Below are 12,250 nucleotides of genomic sequence, written 5' to 3' on the forward strand. Positions count from 1 at the left end.
CCTGCAGAAAAAAATGCATGTTTGCATATACACACACACAGATCTCCTTTATATTTCCAGGGGCTTTGTGGACCCCCCAGAACTGTTTAAGAGCCTTGGGATGGAATTTGTGGGCTACTTCTGCAAGAGTTCCAGACTCAGAATCTCCTAAAATCTCAGAGCTAAGAGAATGAGATTTTCTAAATAGTTGAGTACTTTGAATGCTTTAGACTTAATCAATGTAATCATCTTAGAGTTCTAAAGCTGCCTAAACTATAAAGTTTTTATAAAACTAGATTTGACTGAAGCTTCAGCTAGAAAGAATCTTGACAGCTTGCCTAGGATATTTTTATTATAATGAAACCATGTTGAAGATTCTACACTTTATTTAAAGCTAGAAATCTAAAAACTGTTGAATCCTAATTAGTCCATAAACTATGAACCAAATAAACCAAATGAAAGGCATATTATTCTTTTGTTTTGTTTTGTTTTGCTTTTTATGTCTGCACCTGAGGCATATGGAAGTTCCTGGGCCAGGGGTCGAATCAGAGCTATGCCACAGCCATAGCAATGCCAGATCCAAGCCACCTCTTCAACCTACAGCACAGCTCATGGCAATGCTGGATCTTTAACCCACTGAGTGAAGCCAGGGATTGAACCCGGATCCTCATGGATACTAGTCAGGTTCATTACTGCAGAGCCCACAATGGGAACCCCCAACATATTATAAATATAACAATAAAGGATTTATTGGGTTTTGGTGGTGTTATTTTATATTCTTTTTTTACATCTAAAGATTGGGATTCTCTCAATGCATCTTGGTATCTTACGTATTGAAGATGTACTAATTAAAACTCTTTGGTCCTTGACATCTTTCAGAATTTTTGTAACCAAAGCCCATTAGAAGCCATGAAATCAGTTTTTTGTTTTTGTTTTTGTTTTTAAGAAAAGAATAGAAAAAAGTCAGATGTATTCCAAGTAATAAGGATAGGTATTGTTTCCCATATATGTATTCTGAGTCACATCACAAAATGAATTTTTCATTATGGATCATAGCCTAAGAAGTTTGAAAAACCCTGAACTAGTTATTCACAGATTGAAGGAATATCATTATTTTCATGAATGTTTGGGAAATGGTAGCAAAAAGTACAAAAGCATTTTGGTTTCAGTGCTGAAAAGTCAGTAGTATTCACAGGAGAAAATCTAATGCGAAACACATTACTGACAAGATAATAACCAGATAACTTGATTTGTTCACAGAGTGCAATGATTCTTATGAACGTGTACTGCAATAAGATTTTGAAGCCTGTAGATGGTTCCTGTTGTCAACCTCAGCCTCCTCTTACTCTCATACAGAAACTAGCTGCTTGTTTTTTCACTTTGTCCATTATTGGATATTTAATTTTTTACATAATTCATCGTAACACTCATCGGAAGAATAAGTCATGTACTGATTTGGAAAGTGGAGAAGAAAAGAAAAATATCATCAATCCCCCTGTGTCTCCATTAGAAATACTTTTACAGTCTTTTTGCAAACTTGGCCTGATTATGGCTTATTTCTATATGTGTGACCGTGCAAATCTATTTATGAAGGAAAACAAATTTTATACACATTCAACTTTCTTTATTCCAATTATTTACATCTTGGTTTTGGGAGTATTTTACAATGAAAATACTAAAGAGGTAAGAGTCGTTTTCTTTTTAGTTCATGTTGTCCTTCTCAGCTCATTACAAAGTCTAGATTAAAGAAATAGAAGAGGATGAAGGAATATTGCAGTTGTACTTCACTTAGTGGACTCTTAACTGTTGCTTTTTTGAAATAGTTTGGAGAAGTTTCAGAGTTTCATGAAGATTGTTGAAAAGTTGGAAAAAACCTGCGAAAAAGATATCATGCCTTGGTGTTATTTTGCCTGTTTAAGGATGGAGAAAGTCAGGGTGCTACCAATCTTGTAATGGTTTTCAAACATGCAGTGTTACTATTTTTTATGTTAAAAATATACTTACACTAATAAATGCCTATATGTGTAAACACTTTTATAATTATATAATCAGACATAATGTACACAAAAATTAGAACTTACATAATAATGTGAGCAATGTTCACAATATTCTAAATTCCTTTTTTAGTATTATTGTAATTGCTCTGAATATTAATGTAACTCCTTCGTAAGTCATGATTTATTTGAATTAATAAGTTCTTTTGTAAAAAATAACTTTCATATGAGTGATGATTAATCAATTCATCTCCGGGGGGGACTATTCTAGGGAAAATAAAGTATCATAATAGAGCTTTTTCTTTTTTCCAAAATAAAGTGTAAAAGAACTATAAAAGCTTTTATAACCAAAATGCTAAAATTTTCTTAAAGAGAATCAGAAGATGCCAATTTTTTTAGATTTACAAACACATCTTCGTAGTTTTAAAGTAATCTTAATCTAAAACCATAAGTATCGACTTAAATATTTTAAATCTCTTTTGGTTTATATTAGTTCTCGAATTCATATTATAATTTTATTATTGCTAATCAAGAAGTAAAATGACAGTGACCATCTTTAACTACTTTTCTCCTAAGGTTCTTTTGAAAGAGGCATTTGCTTTATATCCTGTAAGAAAAATTTTTAACATACCTAGTATATATTGTTCAAATAGTAGCTTCATGATGAATTTTAAAACAAATTTTGGTTCTTTTACACAGACTAAAGTATTAAATAGAGAACAAACAGATGAATGGAAAGGCTGGATGCAGCTTGTGATTTTAATTTATCATATTTCTGGAGCAAGTACGGTAAGTATTTTTTAAATTTTATTGGAGTATAGTTGACTTACAGTGTTTTATTAGCTTCAGGTTTATAGCAAAGTGAATCAGTTATACAGATATATATGTATACCCCTTCTTTTTTCCCATAGAGGTTTTTACCAAGTGTTGAGTAGATTTCCCTGAGCTATATAGTAGGTTCTTGTTAATCATCTATTTTATACAGTAGTGTGTATACATTTTTCCCATCTCCCAATTCCTTCTCCCACCCCTACAGTTTCCCCTCTGGTAACTGTAAGATTGCTTTTGAAATCTATGAGTTTGTTTCTGTTTTATAAATAAGTTCTTTTGTATCATTTTTATTAGATTTCAGATAAAAGTGATATCATATTGATATTTGTCTTACGGTATTCTGAATTTAAGTACAGAAAATACAGGAAAGAATGTCATGTAGACATTAAATGATTATATTTTATATCATAAACTTCCCTGTATTTTAGGAACTTTGACCAACCATTTTTATACTTTTAAAGCTTAAAAAACTTAGAGCTCTCTTGCCCCAGTATTCAGAGTATTCAAATGCTGATGGCCTGCCATTGTTGACCATGTAGTATGTGCCAAACTTCCTAAGTGTTACCTCTTCCATGAGATAGAGGACGGTTCCTTTGTTCACTAGTGCCTTTCATACCCAGACAAAATCATTTTTTCCTTTTCCCTAGGTTCTTAAAGGCGTAGGATTCTCATAATCTGAGGACACCTTGGATTTGGTAGGGGTAGGAAAATGTATCCAGAATTGTAACATTACAGCTACATACAGTTTAAACAAGCTTTTAAGAGTGAACCTAGGCATCTAATAAGCACTTTTCATATTTTTTTATAGTGAAGATACAAACTGATTTCTATAAAATATGCTTTAAAAATTTAACATTCTTTCATAATTTAGAAACTACTGAACTGGTTTTTATTGCTTTATTTGCTTATATAAAGTACACATCTATAAACAGTAATTTAACATAAAACATAGTTCAGTTTAAAGTTGAATCAATTTTAAGTTGAGATAATAGGGGAATGTTGCCCAGAAAGGATTATTTTGAAATTCCATAGCAGCTGTTAAGAAGGTGAATAAATCTTGGGGGTTTTCAGGTATCTCTAACAATTAGAAAATACTAATGTTATTCTTCACTAAGCCTCTTTATTATTTTCAAAAATTGCTAATGATTTTGTAAATGGCTTGTTTGAAGGGCAAAAAACAGAGGAAGGAGTATTTTTACTGAAATCGTGGGGCTATGATATGTATATTTGTGACAGCAGTGAAACTCCTGTGACACTGCAGCTGAAGGGGACCCAGTGAATTCAAGAAATTATGGAAAAACAAACACAGAAGAGATCCAAAACAAAGAGAGAGGAAAATAGTAAGAATTAGTTTATAAGCCAGTTCAGAAATTGTAGGATAAATTTGGCAGATTCTCTACAAAGTAAGTAGAGATGAATATTGAATTGGAGAAATATCTGTGACATATGAAGAAATTTTAGATTAATTTGAGGCTGGTGGGAAAGGGTTTTGTTTTAAGAAAATGCTACTTAGAGACATAATTAATTGCTGACATATTAAAGGATGAATTACCATGAAAAAATCAAATAGAAATAATCACACATTTGGTTCTTCAATTCAGTCATACCAGAAAGGATTTGGATCATAAAAGGATGAAAGCAATTTGGCATTCTTATAATTTGCCAAGCTAGCATTCTAACATATCTTATACTATATCCCAATACATTCCAAATTACAATTTAAAGACATCTCTGTTCTGGAAGAACATACTTTTCATTAACAGATAATTTGCTATGATTAATTAACACATCTCTGTTCTTTTATGTAGAATTTTGTGGTTAAAAATTACCTGTATCTACATTGGCAAAGCATTTTTAACATAGGTTATAACATATTTTGGGACTTGATTCTTGGATATTTGAGGGCTCACCCTCATTAAAAACTGTTTTTAATGGTCATGATTATTTTAACTCCCTAATCTTAATGTTTTTTATTTTGAGTTAAATATGTCAAACTTTAGTTGTGCCATGTTTTTATACTAAAATAGAAGAAACTATGTCAAAAATTAGAGACTTATTAAAATAATCCATATGGTCTGGCAGATTGCAATTGTTGGTATAAACATTAAAATACAACTTAGATATGGAAAATGCTGTGAATTTAATATAGAAGGTACAGCAAATTAGGTATATACAGTAGATGATTTTGTGTGCCATTGTCGCTTTTTTGTTGTTTGAGAGTTTGTAAATAACTTTTGTGAAGGAACCTGAATAAAAAGTCTTGAAGGTTTTGTGGGGCTAGAAAAAGAACAGAACTAGAAGTCAGGCTAGCTATTAATTCTAATGAAGTTGTATTCTACATATACTTTTATTATTTTTTTTTTTTACATATACTTTCAATACTAAAATGTTGTTATAAGTAATACTTAACTCTTGAAAGACAAAGAGGAAAACAATTTGGATTAAAGGAGACAAAAGAGGAATGAAAACTAAATGCAGTCTGTGATTCTAGGTTCAAGTTTTCTAAATGAAAAAAATTTTTTTTTAAATCATAAAGGATGTTACTGGGCCAAGCAGGGAAATTTGAATATGGATTGTATGGTAAATACTATTACATTCCTTGGGAGTTATAATGCTAATATGGTCATGTAAGAAACTATTCTTTCTTCTTAGGTGATACTTGCTAAAATATTTAGGGATGATGTCCTGTGGTCTGCAATATACTTTTAAGTGGTTTAGCTTGGTAGATGGGTATTTGTTGTACTATTCTTGAAACTTTTCTGTTGGTTTAAAGTATCTTAAAATAAAATGTTGGGAGAAGTATTACATGAAATTTGCAATAATCCAACATTGGTAGGAACTTTGAAAATTGTTATAATAGTGATTAATTCACTTTAAATGGTTGTACTTGCTGTTTAAATATAATCAAGTCTCAGTATGGAGGGCCCAGACCTAGTTTGAAGGAACTCAAAAGCCTGTTCTAATGGGGAGTGGTTAAAGTGATTGGAAATGGTTAACCTTGGTTTGACATCTGTTTTCATATACTTAAAGAATAATCAGATGTAAGAGTAATTAAGTGCATGTATATGGCTCTAGAGCTATACTCTCCATTTTGGTAGCCACACTTGGCTTGAGAGTTTCAAATATAGCTGGTAGGAATTTGAGATGTGCTATAAATGTGAAATACATGCAAAATAAATATGATTAATTATGATAAATGCATATGAAGTTTAAAAACTTGGTATGAAAAAAGAATATAAAATATCTCAGTACATGTTGGAATGATAATATATTGGGTATATTGAGTTAGATAAAGTATATTAATTAAATTAATTTTACTTTTACCCTTTTAAATGTCTGGCAGCCACATTAAAAATTTACCATGTGGCTCACATTTTATTTTCATTGCACAGTACTGCCCTAGAGAGCTTAAGTTGGTAGCTTTTACATAGAGTTAGATTTCAACTTTTCATGAAAAGGAACTTTATTAACAATTAATGATCATCTGAAAATGCAGTAGATTGCCTTGGGAATTTGTATGTTTTCAGCTATTAAAAAGTGTTCACATACATGAAAGGAATATTTTAGAGTGCATTCAAAAATGAGATAAAGATCCAGGTTTAAATTAGATAAATTTTGAGGTTATTTCAATATAACCTATATTCCTACCTCCATCCTGATGATTCTGTTGTGTTACACCTTCATTGAAAATTTCTGATCTAATGATGAGATAAGACATTTAAAAAGAACTAATGATGAAAAGCAATAAATAAAAACTCTGATATAGAGATCGTTGTTGCTATAGGAACTCGAAGGAGAAATGACTTTCATCTGAGAATAAAAGGTGGGAAATTTTGAACAGAGCTCTTAATAGGATTTAAATTAGCAAAAAGTGGCTAAGAGAACATCCCAGGGTAGAATGAACAGGTAAACAAAGGAGAGATGACAGGGAAGCACAGGAAGGAGCAGTTTAGGGGACAGAGACTCTAACAGACTAGAGTGGAGGCTATGTTGAAGAATTTATGACTTAGTGTAATTACGGGGGGGGGGGGCGGTTTCCTTCCAGAAAAAAAATATTATCCATCAGGAAAGAAAAAGATATCTTCAAGATGCTTTTAAGGATGTATACAAAAGATATATAAGTTCAAGGCCTTATAAAATTGTTTAAGGCATCTGCTCAGTTATTTTATTTTATCCTGCAACATACCACTTGGGGAAGCTGAATTAACCTAAAGTGGCCATAAGTAGTGTTAATGCTGGATAATTACAGAGGTAATCAGATAAATCTATAAAATAGAATCCAGAAATTTTTTACATGGATTTAGTAATTATTCTAAAATGATGGTCTTGTAATGATAAAGGTTGGATGTCACTGATCAAGCCCTCTAAAGATCGTTTTAAAAAGCCGTATGCTAGCTGTGTTGTGGAGATCATGAACATACACCTAAGGGACTAATCAGTGTCAGAAAGGTGCAATGACAGTGATCTAAGGCTAAGAGAATTAGGACTTACAAATGAAAAAATATTTCCAGTGACTTCCATAAAATATAACTTAGATATATGTTATATTTCATTCAGCTTAGAAGTCAGGATGTGATGCTCTGAAAATGGTGATAAATGATTCTGAGTGTCTTGGTCATGATGAAACATTGATGTAGGAGTATAAAATAAAATTGTCTTATAAAATAAGTGTAGGAGGGAAATAATATTTCTGAATTATGTTTGTATATGTTTTTTAAATGTGTATTTTTTGCTAAATAATGAAGTATTATAAGTAGGCATGTGACAATTTTATTTATAAGTCTAAAGTATATATAATTGGGAGGCCAAAAATGTAGGATTTTGTTTTGTTTTTTATCTTCTCATTGGGAAAAATGTGAAATGCTGAGTGACCTTGTATTCAGCATATATGGTGATTAATTATGGTATCATATATTTAATTCAAATTGGATGAAACATACAAAAATGTTTCACATTTATCACAAGACCCTTTGCGGAAGGAGAAGATAGTCTCATTTTACAGTTTAGAAAACTCAGCATTAATGTCACATAGCTAGTAGGTAGCACAATCAGAATTTGGATCTAGGTCTATTTGATTCCAAAGTCTACTTTTTAAAAACCCTTGGTATAATGCCTAATTTTTGAGAATAAATCTTTTCATTAGCTAATGCTGAGTGATAATGATGCTCTCTTATCTTGGTTAAATGTACTGGTTATGATAAATTTAGGTATAGTTAGTGCTAACATATATTTTATCTATTTTTGTCAACAGTTTTTGCCTGTGTACATGCACATTCGGGTTCTGGTTGCTGCGTATCTATTTCAAACAGGGTATGGGCATTTCTCATATTTTTGGATCAAAGGAGACTTTGGAATCCATAGAGTATGTCAGGTAGGAGTGCATTGTTATTTTTTTTCTTTTCAACATGCTTTTGTGCCCATTGAAAAAATATAAATATGGCCATTAAAAGACCATGAATAATTTGAATTCATGAAATAGCACTTTAACGTTGTGTTATTTCCATGTTCTATGGTTAATAATTTGAGATAAATAATTTATTACAAAGGGATGGGAAAATATAATTTAGATGAATGTATAATAAAGGCACTGGTACACAAGGGAGAGCATTGCTGATTCACTTTAGTTTTGTAGAAATGTAGTTACCCAGGATGATTGTAATATGCCACATTTTCTCTGAGAAGAGGATTAATATTTATTAAGTTGCTTCCTTGTGCTAGGCAGTTTTAAAATATTATTTTATTTATCCCTCATTACAATTTTTAAGTTGTGATCTTTATGTTTACAGACAAGGACACTGAGGCTCAGAGAGGTTACATAATTTGCCTAAGGTCACATAATACTTATTTGAGCTCTAATATTAATCTACTCAAATTCTGTGTTCTTTCAATGACACTGTCTGAAATCACTTTAACAAAAGTCCCAGATACTTTTGCTTCAAAGACACTTTTAATTTGAGCAATAATATTTTGTATGTATTACAACTCTCAATTTTATACCAAATGGGTAAATCAACACAAAACAAAGATGGAATGGACACCCTTTTTTGAGGTAATCTAATCTCTGTTTATGAACTGTAACCCTAGGAAGGAAGTTTACGATTCTTTCCCTACATTTAATAATATGACAGTTGTAGCCAGAGGACACCTCAGATTGGTGCTTTGCTGGCATTCAGTTAATATAATGATGCATAAATATTTTATATTCAACTCTTTACAATGATTTTAGAGCAATTGTAATGGATTAGTAAAATACACTTGTACAGTTACTATTTTAGTCTCAAATATTTATACTGTGTCAGAGAGAGTCTCTCTGCTTTATTCATGCATACCTGGAATGAAAACCATTTTATTCTCCTTTTTGATAGGTCTTATTTCGTCTCAATTTCCTGGTAGTGGTGTTATGTATTGTAATGGATCGGCCTTATCAATTCTATTACTTTGTTCCCTTGGTCACTGTATGGTTCATGGTCATATATGTTACTTTAGCACTATGGCCACAAATAATCCAAAAAAAAGCAAACGGTAAATATACTCTCTTACTCTTTCTTTAAATTTTTATTTTTAATTGAAATATAACTGATTTACAATGTTGTGTTAATCATCTATTTTATGTCGAAGTAGTGTTATATCAATCCCAACCTCCTAATTTATCCCTCCCCCCTTTCTCCTTCCTAATACTGATAACTGTATTCTTTCAATATATTAAATGTCTTTTTAGTTGCTAAAGGCTGTTATTTTTATTGGGACATGTTGACAGTTAAAATTTATGTGTAGTATTAACATTTTGAAATTCTGTTCTTAAATTATATTTCTAAAATTTTACCATTAAGTAGTTCAAATAGTATAACAATGCAGAATAAGAGTTTGCATTTATATTGTGTGTGGTTTTCTCTTTTTTTAATTTAAATCTTCAAAGCTATTTTAAATATTTACTAGTGCAGCATTTTCAAATTATCTTATATGGAGCCAAAATGGAGAGAACCAGAAGAGAGGAAAGCCAAACAGGGCTCCAGGCCCATATATCCTGCTTTAATCTTGGCAATTCTACCTTATTTGATTTCTTATATATATTGAGAGTTTGAGTAAACATTCATTCACAAAAAGGCTTGTATGTCAGACAAGTTTAAAAATCACTTACATAGACAACCCCATAAGTAGTTATTACCAGCCTGTTTTACATCTAAGGAAACCAAAGTGCCGAAAAAGTGTCATCTTCAAATTTCCCGTAGCCAGGTGTGATAATATTCAGTGAGGTCCCAGTCATTTATCTTAAAGCTTTTTCCCTTAAAGATCATATCACTAAAATAAAAGCCTCCCTTTTTAGAAAAAAAATTAATCTTTAATAATGTATTTAACTATTTCAACCAAATATTATGTATCAAAAAATAGTTTCTTTTAGCTTCCATTAGTGTATCAGATAATTTTTCAGGAAAGAGTTGTTTCAGACTTCAGTAAAGTCCATTAGTGTCTTTGGACAGCCTCTGTAGTTTAATTCCTCAACACAACCCAGCATATTAATAAAATGATAATCAATATGTATAAATTGTGAATAAATCACTTAAAATATGCATATAGTAAAATATATCTTATAGTTAAATTCTAGTCCATTGGGGAGTTCTTAAGCTCCCACCTTAGAGCTTTAATGTTTAAACATTTTTATTACCTAAGTTATAATAAACATAAGTGTATGTTAGAACTACATTGAACTTATTGTTCCAAATTTTGTTGTAACTTTTGGTAATGAATATGTATAACTGAATCCAGGGGGTATTTTCAAATATATTTAGAGTGGGTAAACAACAGGACTATAGGGTATCAAGTGAATGTTCTAGCCTCATTCTGAGTAAGGATCCTCCACCTTTTCTTCCTTTGTGTCCTACTTGTAACTTGTACTACTTAGATATATATTGCGCATCCTGTAGGCAGCCTTAAATTATTTTAAGAGGTATGCGGAGAGTATTTAATATGTTTTTTAATGTAAATTAATATTTCTTAGTAAATTGGATATTTTCTCTCTTAGGAAATTGTTTCTGGCATTTTGGTTTACTGTTGAAACTAGCCTTCTTGCTGTTATGTATATGTTTTTTGGCATATTCTCAGGTTTGTACGGTCTTTTTGATTTATATTTTGTTCTGTTTTATTCTAAAGTTCAAATCTATTAAAGTATGAGAAAAGAGTCAGAGCTTTTTTTAAGCTTCATTTTTTAATGACTGTAATAAAAGTGTCACTCTGTAGTTGACTACTCAGTGTAGTTCTTTTGAGACCTATCTACTTTTGTTACCACTGTTTTTGTTGTAAGAGCAATTTAAAGCTCTTCCTCTGGCAATTGTTCAAAATCCATTTTACTTGACTTTGATCAATCAAACTTTTATTGAATGCCTCTTATAAGGCACTACTCTAAGTGAAGATCAAAATTCTCTTGACAGAATTTGCAGCTTGGTTTGTGCATTATTCATAGCATTAAAGTGTTACTTGATTTTTCCATAACTGCATAGAGTAAAATTTTGGCTGTTAGTAAAACCAACTTAGGAGAAAAAGGGTTTGTATGTAGGATGTTTAATAAAAATTTCGGTCATTTTCTTGTCTCTAAACTTTTATCCTCATATTATAATGGTTGAGATTTTCTCAGTTATTTAAGCAGGATGGCAAACTGCTACCTGCTGGTCACTCCATCAGGAAGATATATTATTTGGGCAGCATGATATTTATAACAAAATATTTTAATTTAAATGCCTAAAGTTGTGACATATTCTGTAGTTTACTCCCATCTCCAACACTCTGTCTTGTTCCTGGATGCTCCAAGTGAAAATGCCATACAACCATTGTATGTGTGTGTTTCTCTAAAGCTGGTTTTTGTGTGTTTGTTTGTTTTATAGATTTTCCTACTTATTTTCATACTTAGAAATAAAGCATTATTTATGCTAACTTCCAAGGTTTTTGCAGGAGATATATAAAATAATAAGGAAACAATAGGCAAACATATAGAGAAATAGCCAAATAACTGCCACATTACTTGATAATTATTCATTAAAATTCCCACTGGTTCATCAAAGAGAAAGGAAGGCGGACCAGCAGTTCAATAGAAAGACTAAAGAGATTTCCTCAGCTTTGGATCGGTGTTGACCATTGCACAGGAGGAAAAACTACATAGCCCAGTATAGTTCAGTGTCTTTCACAGAATGAATGCTCAATAAATTCTTGTTTATTGATCATGTAAAAATAAATTTTAATGAGAAAATTTTAAATTATATATGTACGTGATATATATGTGATATATAATCTATAAGGCTGTATATCTACTTAATATATGTGGATAAAATATAGAAATATATAATAGCATAATACTTTAATTGGTAATAATTATTATTAATTTTCTGAGACATAGACTTTTTTTTTTTTTTTTTTTTGGTCTTTTTGCCATTTCTTGGGCCGCTCCCGCAACATAT

General features: G+C 31.1%; 1 protein-coding gene across 7 annotated transcripts in view; it reads left to right on the top strand.

Annotated features, from left to right (window-relative positions):
- Positions 1-12,250, top strand: part of CASD1 (CAS1 domain containing 1) — a 70,918-nt gene that overhangs the window by 47,265 nt on the left and 11,403 nt on the right. For all 7 annotated transcript variants that reach the window (XM_084977044.1, XM_084977043.1, XM_021063369.2 and 4 more), the window contains 5 exons: positions 1,240-1,662; positions 2,673-2,762; positions 8,056-8,175; positions 9,170-9,326; positions 10,825-10,904. In XM_084977044.1, the coding sequence (XP_084833170.1) occupies positions 1,240-1,662; positions 2,673-2,762; positions 8,056-8,175; positions 9,170-9,326; positions 10,825-10,904 (870 nt within the window). The remainder of the gene's footprint in view (positions 1-1,239; positions 1,663-2,672; positions 2,763-8,055; positions 8,176-9,169; positions 9,327-10,824; positions 10,905-12,250) is intronic.

This window comes from Sus scrofa, chromosome 9, assembly GCF_054392235.1.
Source record: "Sus scrofa isolate SSC_HxYL_T2T_F1_AM1 chromosome 9, Sscrofa_HxYL_maternal_Yorkshire_Landrace_v2.0, whole genome shotgun sequence".
Taxonomy (NCBI): Eukaryota; Metazoa; Chordata; class Mammalia; order Artiodactyla; family Suidae; genus Sus; species Sus scrofa.